This window comes from Petromyzon marinus, chromosome 19 (genome assembly GCF_048934315.1).
Source record: "Petromyzon marinus isolate PM22_M1 ecotype Great Lakes invasive population chromosome 19, UKy_Petmar_22M1.pri1.0, whole genome shotgun sequence".
NCBI classification, from domain to species: domain Eukaryota; kingdom Metazoa; phylum Chordata; class Hyperoartia; order Petromyzontiformes; family Petromyzontidae; genus Petromyzon; species Petromyzon marinus.
Window position 1 is genome coordinate 2,862,734 of NC_133685.1, and position 20,224 is coordinate 2,882,957.

Genomic DNA, 20,224 nt, shown 5'->3' on the forward strand with positions numbered 1-20,224 from the left:
AGGCGAGGTAGTTAACATCTCCTAGCCACTGTGATGAAGAATGAGAGAGAGACACGCAAACTCCAAATATACAGCAGCAGCAGGCATCAGAGTCGGGATCGAATGCACGACCTCCTGCATACCAGGCGAGGTAGTTAACATCTCCTAGCCACCATGATGAATAATGAGAGAGAGACACGCAAACTCCAATTATACAGCAGCAGGCGTCAGGGTCGGGATCAAACCCACGCCCTCCTGTACACCAGGAGAGGTAGTTAACATCTCCCAGCCACCGTGGCACTCACCTGGTTACACAAACATAAGATGGACCTGTGTTCCCCCTCCTCTCTTCCCCCCCCCCCCCCCCCCCCAGCTACGCGACAGCAGTCTCGCTCCACCAGCGCCCTCACCAACAGCTTTGTGCCTTCAGGTGGGCGAAGGGGTCGACGGGACACGCGGGGCAGTCCGGGCTGTGCCCGTGTACGTGCGTGCCACCCCGGCTAGCCCGACCGATAGGGCGGTGAGCTCCAGCCCCGGCTGGCTGGCTCTCCATTCGGGAGGAGCTACGTATGCGACTGTAGTAAACCCGCGGTAGCATTAACACTCAAGGCAAGGGGATTCGAAATGCACGTTTAATTCGATTATTTAACACATCACCTCCTTGTGCGAACATTCATTGGTGCTCGTTAACAGCACTTGCCCCAATAGTCCGTTAAAGGCTACACGGGAAATATTTGTCTTTGTGTGTGCGTGTGTGTGCTGGGTGCATGTAGACCCCTACTCGCTGATGCAGAGCCGGGGAATCTCGTCGTCCGTGAACGCGATGCGATTCCTCGACCCGGGGTCTGACGTGGAGGCGGCCGTGGCGGATGCGCTGGTGCCGCACGGGGACACAGGGGGGAACTCGTGGGGGGGGGGGGACACGGGGGGGGGACACGGGGGGGGACACACAACGGGGAGACAAAAGGGGGGACACGGAGGGGGGGGGGACACAGAGACATGGAGGTGGGGGTCAAGGGGACACGAGATATGGGACATGGGGCCCCGGGGGTACACACGAGGTCACAGGAATGTGTGGGGAGACGTGAAGACGCACAGGGACACACACACACAGAAAGACACAGGGAGGCAGGAAGACATGGGGACATGAGACAAACTTGGACAACAACAACAACGACCGCCGTTTGGCACTCGGTCGCGGTGACGTCACAACAGCACTTGTACCAGGCTCGGTGCACCTTCAGGCCACATGAAGTGTCGAAGACTCGCTGGCAGGAGGTCACGGGACAAACCCGGGTGCCATGGGTTGACTCACTGAGATGACTGGCAGATGCACCAACCGTGTTCCCCACTGTGCGTTTTAGCCAATGCAGATTACACCACTACCACCATCAAACACACACACACGTGTGCATGTACACAAAGACAAAGATCCCCCATATAGCATTAGCAGACTGTTGGGGCAATTCCTGTTAGCAAGCACCGATTAAGGCCGACACGGTACACGAGGGGGTGAGTGGCCAGCACCACGCCGGACCGCCTTTGTCTCCCCAGCGGCGATGATTTTGCACACCACACCAGGTACTCATTTGAGGCTGAGTCGACCTAGGGGAGGCCCAGGACCACAATCGTCACTGGGTACACCACGAGACACACACGCACACACACGTCTCCCTGTCCCCCGTCTCACTTCTTCCCGTGTCCCCCCTCTCCCCGGTCTCTCTCCCCGTCCGTCTCGCTGTCCCTCTAGACCGGAAGCACCAGAGCCAAGGTGAGACGGCGAGTCTGGTGATCTACTACGCTCATGACCGCACAGCGACGGGGGCGTGGGACGTGCGTGGTGGTGGTCTTGGATGATCGTGGCTGATGAGCGATTGCGGTCGGGGTTGGATGGATAACGGGCGGTGATATTTCACGAATCACTGTGACAGGAACGGTAGAAAATGGGGATGGTCGATGATGATGATGATGACGACGGTGAAGAATGCCGATTCATTGTAGTTTAAGACAATGGCAGATGAATGATGCCTGGCATGACGTTTGCTGATACGCCTCACACTATTGTAGTTCACACTACAGTAGTTCACACTACTGTAGTTCACACTACAGTAGTTCACACTACTGTAGTTCACACTACTGTAGTTCACACTATTGTAGTTCACACTACTGTAGTTCACACTACAGTAGTGTGAACTACAGTAGTTCACACTACTGTAGTTCACACTACAGTAGTTCACACTACTGTAGTTCACACTACTGTAGTGTGAACTACTGTAGTTCACACTACTGTAGTTCACACTACTGTAGTTCACACTACAGTAGTTTACACTACTGTAGTTCACACTGCTGTAGTTCACACTGCTGTAGTTCACACTGCTGTAGTTCACACTGCTGTTCTTCACACTACTGTTCTTCACACTACAGTAGTTCACACTACAGTAGTTCACACTGCTGTAGTTCACACTGCTGTAGTTCACACTACAGTAGTTCACACTACAGTAGTTCACACTACTGTAGTTCACACTACAGTAGTTCACACTACAGTAGTTCACACTGCTGTAGTTCACACTACTGTAGTTCACACTACTGTAGTTCACACTACTGTAGTTCACACTCTTTGGGTTTTTCAGTCAAGTCACGTAAAGAAATAATAATAGATCACGACGTTTCCATGGCAACAACAAGCGATCGTCTTCAGGTGAGAGAGAGCTGCTGAGACAAGGTCTTATGTAGGCCTGAGATGGGTGCATCAAGGTAGGTGAGTGGAGCTTGCTGTTACTCATGGTGCTGTTACTCATGGTGCTGATACTCATGGTGCTGTTACTCATGGTGCTGATACTCATGGTGCTGCTGCCAGTGCCGGACTAAGCTAGTGCGGGGCCTGTAGAATTTGTTATGAAGGGGCCCTAAATAAAACATAAACCACAAATAATGAAACACTAATTTTTTAATTCTAGATTTAAAGCTTTCGTGACTGCAAGGATCCATACTCTTTGGTTCTATTGGGTAAAGTCACGTAGGTAAAAAATAAAATAACAAAAAATCACGACGTTTCGACCACAACACAAGTGGCCTTCATCAGGTGAAGGGACCACCCTGTCCGGAGGACAGCGTTGGAGTGAAAAAAGTCAAGCGCAGGTCGCCTCCTTTAAGCAGTGAGTGGGTAAACAGAAAAGACGCCTTGACAAAGGAATTAGCATAAAATGTAAAGCTGTGCAAGCTCGCAAATAGCTACTACGTAGTAGCTACTACGTAGTAGCTACTACTACGTAGTACGTAGTAGCTACACTTGGAGCTACACATGTAGTAGCTACGGGCCCCACACTTTCAAGCTATCAATTCCGGTTCAGTGATTCTGCACTTGCTCTATCACTATAGTACTAGACCGCCTTTAACTTTTATGAACGACTGGGTGTTAAATGTTTACACTATTATCAAAGACAATGCTTACACTATTGTCAAAGACAATGCCTTACACTATTGTCAAAGACAATGCGTACACTATTGTCAAAGACAATGCGTACACTATTGTCAAATGCGCGCTTGTTTGCATGTTTTACCACAAAGCACCATGTGTGGTTACTGCAGACGCGATGTCTTGCAACGGGTGTCCGTTTTTTAGTGCTTCTTCATTGCAAGGCCCCTGGTGGCCTTTAGTGCGGCCTCCGACAACTCCACACAACAACACACAACTCACGTGAAAAACACCCCAACGTGCTGCTGTCAAAGCCCCCAATGGTGTCAAATGCGCGGCGGCCCTCCTCGCACCGCTGACGTCTTCTCGGCGCAAGTGCGCCCCACACCCAACCCCCCACTGAAAATGAGCGAATCGCACCGCTCCTATTAGGCGTTAGAACATCCCAACGCCTCCTGTTTTGAATCGCCGCGGTCGATGCCGTCGATCGCAACTGCAGTTTGCCTCGTCGCCCACACGCCCACTGCCCTTCTCTACCCCCCCCCTCCCTCCACTCTCTCCCGGCACTGCAGCGCAAGCCGGTGCGCCGCCGCTACGACGCCTACGGGATGACGTCGGACGACGACGCGATGAGCGACGCCTCCAGCGCCTGCTCCGAGCGCTCGTGCGGCTCGCGGGGGTCGCGAGGGGCTCACGGGGCCCCCCTCGCGCCGGGGGCCCCGGGCCCGTACCTCGCGCGCCAGGCGGAGGACGTGGCCGACATCCTCAACCGCTGTGCCAGCTCCAACTGGGCGGAGCGCCGCGACGGGCTGCTCGCGCTGCAGGCGCTGCTGCGGGCACAGCGCACGCTCAGGTGCGGACACTGCGGCTCGTCCTGCTGCTGCTGCACCTGCTGCTGCTGCTGCACCTGCTGCTGCTGCTGCACCTGCTGCTGCTGCTGCACCTGCTGCTGCTGCTGCTGCACCTGCTGCTGCTGCTGCACCTGCTGCTGCTGCACCTGCTGCTGCTGCTGCTGCACCTGCTGCTGCTGCTGCACCTGCTGCTGATGCTGCACCTGCTGCTGCTGCTGCACCTGCTGCTGCTGCTGCTGCACCTGCTGCTGCTGCTGCACCTGCTGCTGCTGCTGCTGCACCTGCTGCTGCACCTGCTGCTGCTGCTGCTGCACATGCCTCCTCCAGTGACTCCTTCTCCTCCTCCTGCTGCTGATGACAGTAACACTACTGCCTCCTCCTCCCGCTCCCCACGTGTGTCTCCCCGCGGTCTCCCTCGTGTGCCTCCATGTATCTCCGCTTGTCTCCCCCCGTGTGTCTCCCCCCGTGTGTCTCCCAACCGTGTGTCTCCCAACCGTGTGTCTCCCCCCGTGTGTCTCCCCCCGTGTGTCTCCTCCCTATGTATCTTCTCCCGTTTCACCTCCCCGTGTCTCCCCCTCCGCGTCTCCCCCCCGTGTCCCCACAGCCGCGTGGAGCTCAAGCGTCTTTGTGAAATCTTCACGCGAATGTTCGCCGATCCGCACAGCAAGGTGAGTGGCCCGCGCATCACGTGGCCGCTGATGGGATGTGTAAACAATTACGTTAGCACGAGGAGAGACTGACGTGAGAGAGGCATTGTCTACTTTTGATTATTCTGTGTTGTGTATTTTATGCGCTGTATATATGGAGGCGTTGCGTCGAAATGGGAGCCACGGAGGGTCAGTTTCACATATAGTAGTAGGCTTTCGCGACCATTATCATCCATAATACAGTTTTTTTTGGGTGAGATCGCGTAAATATCTAGCGACTTGCTGGGACTCGGAGACGTTGATGTAGAGGCGACACCGTTTATTAACTCTTAACCCCCGTTACAGCTTCGCTGCTCTTAGGGGAGGTATTCCCCAGCTAAACTTCGCCTGCTCCCTAGCTATACCTCGGCCCTCTTCTAAGGGAGGCTAGCTGACCTGGCCCAGCCAAGGCGCAGGTCTCGACCACCAGCCACACGGACCCGGCCCTTAGGAGGACGTCAGGCTCCGAGGCTCTGGGGTCGCACCACTGGCTTGCTATGCCCGGCCCTTACAAGGGCAGCGGGTCAGAGGAGTCCCAGTGTGTCTAGCTAGCTGGACTTCGATCTTCAACTGGTTCTTTTGGCTTCGGCTTGTTGAAGATGCCTCACTCTTTCGGGTCCCCGTCTTTTATCTAATTCCCTACCGAGGGGCGGGGTTCTGTGGGATCCCAGTACACCCCTCAGCCCCCACCCGTTGGGAGGGGCGCGGGGGATCCAAACATCCCCCAGCCCCCTCCCCCCCCGGAGGCGCCGGCTAGGGATATGACGATCGCCCCGTAGCACCGTTACAAATATATAAAAGTGTCTTTTTTATTTAAAGCTTTCGTGACTGCAGTGATTCATATTCTTGGTTCTTTCGGTAAAGTCACGTTGAAGGGAAACAATTAAATAATAAAAAATATATAAAACAATAAAATTCTCACGACGTTTCGACTGCAACACAAGCAGTCATCATCGCGTTGGTTTTCACACCTGATGATGATTGCTTGTGTTGCAGTCGAAACGTCGTGAGAATTTTATTGTTTTATATATTTTTTTATTATTTTATTGTTTCCCTTCTACGTGACTTTACCGTAAGAACCAAGAATATAAAAGTGTCGTTAAACCTGCCACCACCCGACACAGCCAACTAGTAAGGTTTGTCACATCTATGTGAGGGATGAGTATTGTCTGATCATTATTTTATCACTTGCGCACCTGGTCACCGGTCACCTGGTCACCTGGTCACCTTCACACCTGATGACCTCCAATTCATTCGCACACCTGCGGACGAGCTAAATGGCAGAGCTTATCCGCTCCACCATTTACAACGGCCGTGGAAATGAACATGACCCCATTTTAAATATCATACATTTGATAGGCGTGTGCCATTGGGGACGGAGGGGTGGGGGTGTGGGGGGGGGGGGGCGTTGAATTCCCATCGTTGTTTCCCAGACTGTTGTACAGCGTGGCGAGTGGTGAGGATCCAGGTGAGTTGGTGAGCGGTGGGTGTGCCGGGTGGATCTCCGACGAGTCACGCGTGCTGTAATGTCACCCCCACTCGTGACGCAACGTCGAGAGGCGAATCCGAAATGCCCTTCTTGCCATTCCCCTAAAGTCTCCAACCCCTGTGTCCCCTGTGCCCCCTGTGGCCCCACGTGCCCGCTGCCCTGGATCGGGATTCTGCAGAGAGTGAGTTCCGCACAAACACTCGGCCAATTCTGATGCGGCGTACTACGCAGCACTGGGGTGGCACGGCGGTGCGGCGGTTTGCGTCCGGCGCTGCGAACCCGTGTCCCCCCGTTCTCACGTCCCCGCGTCCCCCGTTCTCACGTGCCCACGTCCCCCCGTCCCCCCGTCCCCCCGTTCTCACGTGCCCGTACAGACAATGTCCTCACGTTCACGTGTCCCCGTGTCCCCCGTTCTCATGTCCCCGTGTTCTCACGTCCCTGTGTCCCCCGTTCTCACGTCCCTGTGTCCCCCGTTCTCACGTCCCCGCGTTCTCACGTCCCTGTGTCCCCCCTGTTCTCACGTCCCCGTGTCCCCCCGTTCTCACGTCCCCGTGTCCCCCCATTCTCATGTCCCCGCGTCCCCCCGTTCTCACGTGCCCACGTCCCCGCGTCCCCCCGTTCTCACGTGCCCGTACAGACAATGTCCTCACGTTCACGTGTCCCCGTGTCCCCCCGTTCTCACGTCCCCGCGTCCCCCCGTTCTCACGTGCCCGTACAGACAATGTCCTCACGTTCACGTGTCCGCCTGTCTCCACGTCCTTTTGTCCCCGTACCCCCATGTCCCATCCTCCCCTCTCCATGCGTTGCTGCATCTGCGCCCCTCCCCCCCCAACCACCGTGTCCCAATCGCCCAACTCCATGCACCCGTGGCCCATACCTCCAACGGTGCTCCTCACCTCTACCCCCCCCCCTGCCCCAGGTGTTCAGCATGTTCCTGGAGACGCTCGTGGACTTTGTGCTGACGCACCGCGCGGAGCTGCACGACTGGCTCTTCGTGCTGCTCACTCAGCTGCTCAAGAAGATGGGCGCTGATCTGCTGGGCTCCGTGCAGGCCAAGGCCCAGCGCTGTCTCGACGTCACCAGGTGAGGCCGGCGCGGGGTGAGGTCGCCTAGTGAGGCAAGCTCAATGAGGGGTAAGCACCGGGTGAGTCGAGCAAAGGCACTAGGCGAGGTCAGTTTGGTGAGGTCAGGTGGGGTCACCAGGTGAGGTCAAGTGAGGTCAGCAGGGGTCACCAGGTGAGGTTAGAATGGTGAGGTCAGCATGAGATCAGACGGGGGTCAGCATGGTGAGGTCAGCTGGGGTCACCAGGTGAGGTCAGAATGGTGAGGTCTGGTGAGGTCAGCATGGTTAGGTCATGTGAGGCCATCATGGTGAGGTCAGGTGGTGTCACCAGGTGAGGTCAAGTGAGGTCAGCAGGGGTCACCAGGTGAGGTCAGAATGGTGAGGTCATCGTGGTGAGGTCAAGTGAAGCCATCATGGTGAGATCATTTGTGGTCACCAGGTCAGGTCAATGCATGGTTACCTGGATGTCAAGGTCACCAGGTGAAAGCAGAACAGGTCAGCCATGTGAGGTCAACTAAGGTCACAAATTATGGTGAGGTCAGTTAGTCACCAGGTTAGGTCTGCCCAGGTGTAGGGTGGGTTGTGTACTGCGGTGCGGGAGCGATGCAGTGGTATGATGGTTGCGCCGTTGCTGCAGTGACATCAGCTGGCGTGATTGTGACGCCGGAACGGTGCGATGTGATGGAGTAATCATGATGTTGTGATGGTCTGATGCTATGTTCTAATGGTGAGCGCATTAATGTGGACATGTTGTGATGGTATGATGTGTTGCTATAGTGTGACGATGTGACGGTGTAACGACGATGGAACGATGTAATGGTATGATGTAATGGTGTGGTGCTGCGACGGTGTGAAGACGATGGAATGATGCGAAAGTATGATGTGATGATATTATGGTATGATGTAACGGCGTGATGGTATGATGTGATGGCACGGTGTGACCATGCGACGGTGTGATGACGATGGAACGTTGCTCTAGTATGATGTGACGATGCTACGGTATGATGTAGCGGCGTGACAGTATGGTGTGATGGCACGGTGTGACGTGATGACGATGGGACGATGCGGTGTGCGCGCCCACAAGGGAATGCTTCCCCCCGGACCTGCAGTTCAACATCCTCATGCGCTTCGTGGTGGACCAGACGCAGGTGCTCAACCTCAAGGTGAGATGCGTCCTGCTTGCTACACCGCCTACAAGAGACAACAAGAATACTCAAACACGCGCGTTCGGCGGTCCGCACAGATGGGTTCACGAACCCACACTGTCATCTCCCGGCCACCTTGCGTCGCGCCGCGTCAATCTCCCCCTACGGCTTTGGCCGGCAAGCGCAGCGGCGACGCTCGCGCCTCACGGCGAGGAAGCCCCTGGGTTCGATTGCGGACCCCGGGCCACCGTCCCGTGTGGAGTTTGCGCGTTCTCGCTGTTCTGCGTGGGTTTCCTCCGGGTTTATTCCTAATAGCTAAACAATGACCACCCACACGGTACAACTTGTGTCGGCCAAAACATCCCAATGCTGAAAGATCACCTGCAAATATACTCAATCGGGATCATGCACAACAGCAGCCCCCTACTTGCAAACACGTGGCAGGATCCTCCTGACGACGAGTCTTGAGACTCAGCGAGGCTCTCCTGGGTAATACAAGCGGAATCCCGATAAAAAAATAAATCAACAGGTTTTTGTGAACGCACTGGGCCGCGTGACCTGGGCCGTGATAGTCACCGCGCCTTCCACCCCCTCCCCCCACCCGCAGGTGAAGGTGGCAGTGCTCAGGTACATCTGCGCACTGAGCCGCATCATGGAGCCGCGGGGCTTTGTGAACGCGAGCGAGACGAGGCTCGCCGTGTCGCGCATCATCACCTGGACCACGGAGCCCAAAAGCTCGGAAGTCAGGAAGGTGCGAGGGCGCCCACATGACCACACAAAGACAAAGATCCCCCCCCCCCCCATTATAGCCTTTGCAGACTGCTGGGGGCAAGAACTGTTGTTAGAGAGCGGCACCGGTGAATGCCGGCACCGGTGAATGCCGGCCACGGCTCACGAGGGCGGCGTCGTCGGCGCAACGCGAGGGCGGCGTCGTCGGCGCAACGCTCGGCCGCCTTTCTCTTCCGCCCCCTCCGGCCGGTGATGTTTACTACACACCACACCAGGTACTCATTTAAGGCTCAGTCGACCTAGGGGAGGCCCAGGAACCGGTTCAGATGATCACAGATCTGTGTGTGTGTGTACTCTTTGAGACGCAGACACACACGGGCCTGTGTTCCCTTTAGACACAGGTATGTGTGTATGTTCTTTTGCGATGCACGCGCATGCACCCAGACGCACAGACCCGTGCGTGCGTGCGTGCGTTCTCCCTCCCTCCCTCCTGCCCCCCGCCCAGGCGGCCCAGGCGGTGCTGATTGCACTGTTCGAGCTGCACCCCCCTGAGTTCACGATGCTGCTGGGGGCACTGCCCAAGACGTTCCAGGACGGGGCCACTCGCCTCCTGCACAACCACATCAAGGCGACACCCAAAGCCGGGGGCAACCAGGCGAGCCTCCGCCCCCACCCCCCCTCACTTCTTGAACCCCCCCCCACCACCACCAGCCTCCAATACCAACAAACAAACGGGACCAACCGCACACGTAACTTCCCCATCACTCCGGCACGGTGGTGATGGTCAAGGTGATGGTGATGAGTGCGTTCTGACGATGGCGATGGTGGTGGTGGGGGTGGTAGGTCATGGGGATGGTGGAGATGGTGGGGATGGTTGGAATTGTGGAGATGGTGGGGATGGTTGGGATGGTTGGGATGGTGGAGATGGCGGGGATGGTTGAGATGGTAGAGAATAACGCCATGGGGGAAGGATGGCGATGATGTAAATGAGCTTCACTTCGTCAGATCATTGTCAGGTCGTGATTGGATCACGTGGGTCTGCTCTGGTCCAGTTGATTCAGGTGATGTCGGGTCACAGCGGATCAAATCACGTGGGTCGGGTAAGCTCACGTCGGGACAGATTTGGGTCAAGTCAGGTCAATTCAGGTCAGGCTGGGAAGGCCGTACGAGTCGAATAAGTTGCGGTTGGGTTGCGTCAGGTCACGTGGGTCAAGTTGGCTCCAGTTGAGTGGGCGTTTGGTTGGATCAAGTCATTCGAGTCTGTGTAGGTGGGGTCAGGGGTGGGGTCAGGGGTCAGGTCAATTTGGGCCAGATCAGGATAGCTGGGTTGGGTCAAGTTGTACGGGTCTGGTTGGCTCACCCGAGGTCGTTGTCTGTGTCGCTCCCTTCCCCTCCCCGCTTCAGGCGTCCCCGAGCGGAGCTGCCCACCGTGCCCCCATGCGCCCCCCAGCGAACAGGGTCAGCCCCGTAACCTCGCCCTCCGCCTCCTCCCAGGGGACCGTGTCTCCCGGGTAGCCGCTCGCACCGCCCTCGACCACGCACAACCATGCGCACGCACAACCACACGCATAGCCACACGCACAGCCACATGCACACCCACACACACGCACAACCACACGCACAGCCACACGCACAGCCACACACACATTCAACCACGCACACCCACACGCACGCAAAATCACACGCACGCTCAAGCACACGCACGCTCAACCACGCACAACCACACGCACGCACAAGCACACTCAACCACGCACACGCAACCACGCACAACCACACACACCCTCAGCCACACACACCCTCAACTACGCACACCCACACTCACCCACACGCACCCTCAACCACGCACAACCGTGACAAAGATTCCCCCCTGCATAACCTTCAGAGACTTTTGGGGAAAGTGCTGTTAGCGAGCAGCACCTGCTCACAAGCCCGCACGCACACCCGCGTCGTTGCGGCAGCAGCAGCGTTGCCGACCGTGCCCGTCTTGCTGCGGTCGGACGAACTCTGGCGACAGGACGAGCGAGGCGGACGGGGAGGCGGGGGAGGAATTCTACCGCTCCCTACGGGGGGTGTCGCAGGCGATCCAGAGCTACAGCTACCGCAGCCAGGAGGACCTCACCGAGCAGTCGCCCGCCAACGCCGCTGCCGCCGGTCGCGAGCAGGTGATCGTCAGCATCGCCGCAGCCCGTCGGCGTGACGACCGCTGGCGTCGCTGTTGTTGCCGCTATCCTTGTTATCGTTGCCGTTGTTGTTATTATCGTCGGTTATCGGCAGGGCCGGATTAACCCATGGGCTCTTAAAGCCTTCAGGCCCTCGTATTTTTTGTATGCCCTCCCTTAGGGCCTCCTTGCCATGTTGAAATAACAGCTGAGCAACGGTTGCCTTTGAATTAAAATTCGTGCACTTTGCCACGGCTGAAGCTAGGAGAACTAATTAAATTTAGTGTGTTTAAAGAAATGAGCGGAGCGCACGATGTATGTTTGATGAATTTACCTTGGGTTGAATAACGTTTGTAATTTTACATAGGTAAATGAATTAATGCATATGCGTGATGCCTTCATAGAAATATTTGCAATATGTAATACTCGACATACTTAGGCCCTACCCTCTGATTAGCCTTTGGCCCCTCATATCCTTAATTCGGCTCTGCTTACCAGGATTATGGGAGAAGCTGATTGACGTTCAGGGCAGCTCGGTAGTAGTGTGAGTGGCAGTCGGCAGAAGGTTGAGAGTTCAGACCCTGGTTGGGAGGGGGTTGACTCAGCCCATCGTCCCTCCCTTCTGGGGTCGATAAAACGAGCACCACTTTGCGGGGAAGTTAACAGTGGCTGTCATATGAATAGACTCGCCCTGGCCATAGGAATGTGGAACTTCCACTCTTGGCTCAAGGGTGTAAACAGGAGATGGTCACCGGTATGTGCTTATATCCGAAGTAGTGTGATTGTATTCGAAGTTGTGCTTTACCTTCCCCCCACCAGTGGAACGTGAGGACTCGTTGCTTGTATGAGAACTGTGCTTGCACAAGTTGTGCTTATATCCAGCTTGTGTGTTGCCGTGTTCAGGGCACGGGGGCGGCACTGGGGAGGGAGGGCGAGGGGGGGCGGGACACCCCCGACAGTGAGTGGCGTTCACACCACACCGCACCACCACGTGGTGTGGTGTGGCCACACGCACAAACGTACACCCTTGCTTATACCCAACCATGTACCCACTCACTCATTCGCTCAGCCAGCCATGAATCAAACCACCAGTTGGTCCACACACCCTACATACTGACCTAGCCACCCATGTAACCGCCAACGCACCCACCCATCCACCCACACCCACCCATCCACCCACCCATCCACCCAGACCCGCCCACCCATCCACCCACACCCATCCCCACCCATCCACCCACCCACACCCACCCATCCACCCACACCCACCCATCCACCCACACCCACCCACCGATCCACCCACACCTCGTCATGCTTCTCTCTCGCCCCTCACCGCCCCCCCCATCCCAGGCCAGGGTGGGCCCCCGGCCGCCTCGTCCCTGGCCGAGCTGCTGGCCGAGCTGACGGGCCCCGGCGGGCGGCCCGAGGAGCGGCGGGCCGCGCTGCGCGAGCTGCAGCGCGCCGGCCGCGAGGAGCCCGCGGCCGCCTGGGAGGAGCACTTCAAGACCGTGCTGCTGCTGTTGCTCGAGACGCTCGCAGACGCAGACGTGAGCCAGCCTGCAAGTAGTTCTGCGATGTCCGCTTCTGCCAGCCCGTCGACCGTTTTTGTCTCGGCGACCAGCCTTTTGCGTCTTCGCTCAGTGCGCCTTTGAGCAAGGCCGGACCGTAACGTCCACCTGTCACCCCCCCCTCCCACCCTCCCGTTTATCCCCGTCGTCCTGACCGTCGCCCTCAGCACGTGACCCGCTCGCTGGCGCTGCGAGTGCTCAGCGAGTTCCTGCGTCGCCAGCCCACGTGCTTCCGCAAGTACGCGGAGCTCACCATCATGAAGGTCCTGGAGGCACACAGAGACCCACACAAGGAGGTATGGGAGAGAGGCAGCCACCACCACCACCACCACCACCACTCTCGCGCAACACCACCAAAATCATAACCAATAAACAAAACAATGTTTTGGTCAATAGCTCTTCTTCATAACTCATAAAAAGAGGCCAGAGAGGTAGGAAAACCACAACCATTATCACAACTATAATCATCGCTGTTGCCCCCAGCACCCCAACTGAGATCAATCAACACCACAGACATTTCCACCACCGCTAACCATCATCATCGCCGTCAGCTCAACCACTACCACAGCCACCACCAACACGATCACCATCACCACAACGAATCCCACAGGCGTCACCAGTACCATCGCCGTCACCTTAAACCCAAACCTGCACAGTCAACCGCCCTCAACGCACGCTCCCACGTCACCCCGGCTCCCACGTCACCCCGGACCCATGTCACCCTGTGCTCACGTGGTCACCCCGCATCCACTTCACCCCACTCCAAACGTGCTAATCGCACCTCCGATTAGCACGGTTGGAAACGTACGGCGCGAAAGAAGTTCACCGTACACACAACGTGACCCTGGCCCTCCCCGCCTTGCCCGCACGCCGCTAGGTGTGCCGCGCCGCCGAGGAGACGGCGTCGGTGCTGGCGGCGTCGCTGCCCGCCGAGCAGTGCCTCAAGGTGCTGTGCCCCATCGTGCAGACGGCCGACTTCCCCATCAACCTCGCCGCCATCAAGATGCAAACGCGCGTCATGCAGCGGCTGCCGCACACCGCGCTCACCCAGCTGCTGCCCGACATCATCCCGGGCCTCTTGCAGGTGTTAGTTGTTGTTGTTATTCCGACTGTTACGTGGGAAACTACTCGACTGGCGCTATTGAAGGTAGCCTGAACCGGCAATGCCCTATGTACGGTTATGAAAGCTGGCTTGGTCTTTACAGCAGCAGCTCTGCTCCAGAGAGCCTTCATTAATTTATTTAAAACTGCTTCTTGTTGTGTTTAGTTTGTTGTCCTTTCTAAGCACTTGGCTTGCTACGTATGGTGCGAAAGAAGTTCAACATACATACGGAACGTTTAATGAATTCCATTGAGTGCCTGATCGATTAAGTCCCGGATTTCTATTATTTATTTATTATTATTCCAATTGTTTCCCAGGAAATCTTTGCCGAGTCTGAAGACTCTTTTACATGAGGGTCCTGACAACTTTTTGCAGTAATGGGGCCGATGTTGCTGCTGTGTGTGATCCCAATTTAGTAATTTGCAAGTAATTATACAACTTTGGGATGTTTTGGCCAATGCCAGTTACATTGTATTTTTTTTTCTTTATCTATGGGAGGAAGCCAGAGAACCCGGAGGAAACCCATGCAGAACAGGGGGAGAACACACAAAATCGAACCCAGGCCCTTCTTGCTGCCACCATCCTACCGCCCAAACAACAATCAGACGCACACACGCCTGCAAACATTATCGTATGTTCAAGCGCCTTGAGTGAACACGCTCTATAAATATAAATTGGATTACGTAATTATAATCATCATCAGCCACTCCGAAGTCGGTTACAACGGCTATCCCCCTGTGCCCCCCCACCCCCACCCCACCAGGGTTACGACAACACGGAGAGCAGCGTGCGGAAAGCGAGCGTGTTCTGCCTCGTGGCGATTCACACCGCCATCGGAGAGAGCCTCACCCCCTACCTCACTCACCTGTCTGGCAGCAAGGCGAGTCTCCCTTTCACCTGCTACCGAATTCACTGCATTGTAAGATTAAAGTCGCAACTTTTACATTACGAGCCATGCACTCCAATTACCGTAAACCTTCCTGGATAACACATGTAGGGAGACACCAGAGTGTTATAAACTTCACAGTTCCTTGGGCTTTGCCCCCTATATCCCATATGTTTAGTCGTTCACACTAAATCTGCCTCCCTCTGCCCCTCCCTACAGATGAAGCTGCTGAATCTGTACATCCAGCGTGCAGAGAGCAATGCTGGACCTGGCTCGCCCGGCTCCCCGGCTCTCAGCCTCTCGGGTCACTGCAGCTGATGGTCGCTTCATTGCTTCAGCACCCCCTATATCAGTTGGGCAGCTCCCGATATTCAACCTAATTAAGTTTCAGTACCCTCCTATTGGCTGGACAGCTCCCCACCCACCAACTCTATTTCCTGTCAGCACCTCCTATTGGCTGGACAGCTCTCCATACCTAAATCAATTCCAGTTTAACACCCCCTCTTTGCGTGACAGCTTCCAACAACCCCAGCTGAATTATGTTTCAGAACCACCTATCGGGTGGACAGCTACCCCACTACTGAGCGTACTTTCTGGTGTCACCATACAATAATCCCTCACTTAAAAAGTACCCACGCCACGGGTATGAAATCGATGGCGATTGCAAGCAGGACCCGATTATAAATCACGCAAGTGTCGTTATTATTGGGCACACGTTGTCCGTAAGGGCAAGTTCTGCACGGGTGGGCTATGGGAATTCGAAGCAGCACTGAACTGACATTACATGTGTTTGAATACATGGTAGATATGCAGCGCAAACACACGCTATAATACAGCGCACGAGCTCTTTGAATGCAGCAGATGTCAATGTCTGGAATAAGGGCGTAAATTATTAAACAAACTCCTCATCCCACACCTTCACGGTGCCATTCTGAACAGAAAGGATTAGTTCTGAAAACACTCGTGAATTATTCTTTTTTTTTTCAACTTGGGCGTCATATCTTAGTATTGTTTTATAGTTATATCTATTTATCAGCTAAGATATTTCACGTTCACAATCCCTGCAGACGGAACATCTCAATTACAAGGGTGTCTACGTGCATAGCAATCACCGACACGCAGACAAACACAGTATATACACAATGTACCGTGGCGTGTAGGCATTTTTTTACAAATTATGATAACGCCTCTTTACCCAGCCCAGCCTCACTTGAGTCTCAAGGACTCCTTTCCTGGATGGTCCTGCCAAGTAGTTTTTTTTTGCAGTAGGGCACAGTGGTCACTGCTGTGTGCAATCCCACTTGAATAGCTTGCATGTATATTTATCAGCATTGGGATGTTTTAGCCAATACCAGTTACATCGTACAGAGGGCTTTTTTAGCTATGGGAGGAAACCCATGCAGAATAGGGGGAGAACATCCAAACTCCACACAGAATCGCCCCAGTCACGAATTAAACCCATCTATCGACTCGAACAGTACGAATGTACAACCTCCAGGGCCGTGAATATCCGGAATCTGTAGCGGTGTGAATCTCCGTGACACACAGCCGTATGAATCGATATTGGCATGGATTTAAGGCTGCGTGGATTTATGGTGTGTACACAGACATTGGTATGGATGTCAACTATAGAGCGCACAATCTATACCACATATATTGCTATGAATGCATAAATCTGGACCATATAAATCTGTATTAATCTGTGGACTATATAGGGGTGTGCATCTACTAACGTTTCGACAAAAATTACCCATCACTTAATGCGGATATTCCGCAAATCCCAATGGCAAAGCTTTTCGGGGATTTTTTGTTGTACACGTGCATGCCAGATGAACATCGGCCGAATATGGAAATGAATAGGAAGCGTGTCTATACAACATTCAAGTGCACACGGTGATGCCAGTGGTAAACACAGCATCCGTGACATTGTTTCTGCTGCCGTTATATCGTTCAAATCAAGATTGCCTTCATATCTTGAACCGTTCATCGTTGCACGCACGCGGTTGAAGATGTGTCAAGACTTGCAGACGTGTTGTGGGCAGTGCCAACCACTCGAGCTTGAGGATGACCGGGGAGCGCCGTTCGTCCACCTTCGTCGTGAGCCCAGAACATCATTCCGCTGTGGATAAAACAACGCGGACCATTTTGTGGGAAGCAATCACAAGTGTCTCACGAACATACTTTGCCCCGGTCATAGGAATGTGGATGCATATTCACCATCGCCCCACTGGTGGATTGCAGACACCGCAGCGATAGCAACAATAGCAGCAGAAACAGCAGCAGCAGCTATCAAATCTACATCAGCTGGCTTAGTACCAGCGGCAGGAATGGCACTCGTAGTCGGTGTGTTGGTGGGGGAGGGATATTGTGGGAGAAGACCCATAATGAATAGGCATGTAATTACTCTACAAAACTCTCTTGAACCCTCCTGCATCCCACCCTCAAAGAATCGACGAATCGTAACGATTTAACAATCGGCTTAAAAAAAACCTACTTCTTGTGATGCGTCCAGAGTTCCATCCCCCACGCGATCCACCAACTCCTTCATTCTTAGAGAGTTGTTTCATCACAGAGGCAGGCGCGGTGGCAAACGCAGAGTGCACAAAACACAAAGAAGCATTGGTGGCACCGACAAAGTGGAGACGGAGCGAACTTGTGTGGCTTTTGTGTGTGTGTGTGGTAGATCGAGACTGACCGACGATGCTGCTAAAGTATATATTTGCCGTATTGTGTCTCTGTGGTATTCGAGGGTCATGACGATGACGTGATGTAATCGATGTTAATCGTCGATTAACATTGCATAGGCGACGAATCCCAGTCGGTTTGCTTCTGATGGGCCCCCTTGCAATGCGTCATTTGGGGCCGGATTTTGGGGCCGGAGACGAAACGTCGCGATCCGATTTCGAACGAATCAACGGAGCGTCGGATTTCCCCACGCGCGAACACGCCCGTATAACCCGCACACAGCTTTTAAGAGTTTCGATTTGAAGCTTTCGTGACTGCAAGGATTCATCTTCTTTGGTTCCTTCGGTAAAGTCACGTAGAATGAGAATAAAATAATAAAATAACACAATGAAATTCTCACGACGTTTCGGCCACAACGCAAGCGGGCGCTGTGGCCGAAACGTCGTGAGAATTTTATTGTGTTATTTTATTATTTAATTCTCATTCTACGTGACTTTACCGAAAGAACCACAGAAGAAGCTTCTAAGAGATTTAGCAGCGATCTCGCTTTTTCTCGGCTCTTCATCAAATGTCTGGTCATTGGCTGGGAACTTCGTGACTGTTCTGCAGATTATAAGACGTTTCCCGAATAGTGAGACGGTATTCATGCGGTTCTGAAAATGTTGTCTACTCTCACACGGATACAGATCGCCGGATTAAAAGATTGACCCCAAAACTTTTGTTTTGAAATACTGCACATGGGGTGATGTACGTCTTATAATCCGGAGAATGCGGTAGGTGATGCCTTTTTTTATTATTGTATGAGGTTGGATGGATGAGGAGTGAACGTAATTCGCACCGTATCGAACTAATTATAAACATTTTGATGTAAAGCTTTCGTGACTGCAGGGATTAACATTCTTGCTTTATATTTTTTTATTATTTTATTGTTTCCCTTCTACGTGACTTTACCGAAAGAACCGAGAATATAATTATAAACATTTCTTAACAATCGGAATATTTATTTGACGCTGGAGCAATCCCGATGAAGCCGCAAAACTCTTCGTCCACAAGAGGTCAAATTAATATTCGCGACCCCGCCCTCTCACGACCAGCCACGCCTCCGCCGCGCACCACCAGCCAATCGCGAGGCGGCTTCGATCGGCAGCTCGACGGCGATTGGCCGTTCGCTGCACGGTGGGCGGAGAAGTTTCCGCCGTCACATTTCTTTTTTTGGGGGGGAGGGGGGGGGCGGGAACTCGCGCCGCCATTTTCATTTTAGCGCCGCAACCCTCTGAGGCAACAACTAAAAAAAAATCGCCTCAAAAGTCGCACGCGATTTTCGTTTTGCTCTCTTTCTTTCTCTCCCCCCCTTTCCAGCCTCTGAGCAAGCGGATACAACCGCAACAGCAGATCGATTACTTGAACCTTCACATCGACTGGTCGTCATCCATTTCAACGATGCGGTTAATTAAATTTTTTTTCCGTGCCGGTGGGACCGAGCGCGACTGATTTGCATGCGACTGCGATCGCGCGGCTTTGAAATGAGCACGCGGCTTTGAAATGAGCACGCGATGCCGATAGCACACGGGGGTGGGGGGGTCGGTAGGGGGTGAGGATTAGGCGGGAGAGGGGATGAGGAGGGATGATGATGATGGATGGTGATGGATGTAATTGCGCGATGATCGATGGCTGCCTCGTCATCTTGGCGGTGAAGGACAAATTTGTTGATGGTTGCCGGGTGTGCGCGACGACACGGTGATTTGTACATCGCCTTCCCTCGCGCGATTAAATTGCTCGTTTGCACAAAGACTAACACCTGGAGCGGCGGCGTTTGTTGTTGTTGGTGTGCGTCGTGTTGCCGGAACTGTGGCGGTGGTGGGTAGCGGTAGTGTAGCGGTCAGCGCGCTGCGCTACGAACCTGGTGGCCCGAGTTCGATTCCAGCCCACGTCTGACATAGTTCGCTGTCACCATCGGTGACGATTATCCCGGACATCCCCTAGGTCGACTCGGCCTCAAGTTAGTACCTGGTGCGATGTGTAAAAACATCTCCACTGGGGAGACAAAAGCGGCCGGGTGTGGTGCTGGCCACCCACCACCCCACTCGTTAGCCACAGTGCCGGCCTTCACAGATGCTGCTCACGAACAGCACTTGCCACAACAGTCTGTTGAGGCTACACGGGGCATCTTTGCCTTTGGTGTACAATTGTGTGTTGGGATGCGACTGGGTGGAATGGTGGTGGTGTAAAGCGTGCGGCGTGGTTATTTATAGAATGCTGTGTTGGTATAGTGTTGTACGGTGGTGTGTGTGGTGGTGGTGTTGTACGGTGGTGTGTGTGGTGGGACAACGCGATGTTGCTGGTGCATATGTGGGGGAGCGGTGGTGCAGCGGTTAGCGCTGCGATTCCTCGCCCATCGCCAACACCAGCGGTGAATATCTAAGCCGGTGCTGGGCACACCATGGGTCGACTCGGTCTTTCATGAGTACCT

At 54.3% G+C, this 20,224-nt stretch overlaps 1 protein-coding gene across 5 annotated transcripts in view; it reads left to right on the top strand.

The window, feature by feature from the left end:
- LOC116943793 (CLIP-associating protein 2-like) overlaps window positions 1-19,549 on the top strand; it is a 52,293-nt gene extending 32,744 nt beyond the window's left edge. For all 5 annotated transcript variants that reach the window (XM_076068071.1, XM_076068069.1, XM_076068070.1 and 2 more), the window contains 17 exons: window positions 353-409; window positions 753-856; window positions 1,730-1,750; window positions 3,967-4,247; window positions 4,850-4,913; window positions 7,340-7,503; window positions 8,568-8,646; window positions 9,236-9,379; window positions 9,863-10,012; window positions 10,762-10,868; window positions 11,372-11,519; window positions 12,420-12,474; window positions 12,864-13,060; window positions 13,249-13,377; window positions 13,959-14,165; window positions 14,947-15,063; window positions 15,289-19,549. In XM_076068071.1, the coding sequence (XP_075924186.1) occupies window positions 353-409; window positions 753-856; window positions 1,730-1,750; window positions 3,967-4,247; window positions 4,850-4,913; window positions 7,340-7,503; window positions 8,568-8,646; window positions 9,236-9,379; window positions 9,863-10,012; window positions 10,762-10,868; window positions 11,372-11,519; window positions 12,420-12,474; window positions 12,864-13,060; window positions 13,249-13,377; window positions 13,959-14,165; window positions 14,947-15,063; window positions 15,289-15,387 (2,123 nt within the window). In that variant the 3' untranslated portion in view covers window positions 15,388-19,549. The remainder of the gene's footprint in view (window positions 1-352; window positions 410-752; window positions 857-1,729; window positions 1,751-3,966; window positions 4,248-4,849; window positions 4,914-7,339; window positions 7,504-8,567; window positions 8,647-9,235; window positions 9,380-9,862; window positions 10,013-10,761; window positions 10,869-11,371; window positions 11,520-12,419; window positions 12,475-12,863; window positions 13,061-13,248; window positions 13,378-13,958; window positions 14,166-14,946; window positions 15,064-15,288) is intronic.
- The last annotated feature ends 675 nt before the right edge of the window (window positions 19,550-20,224 follow it).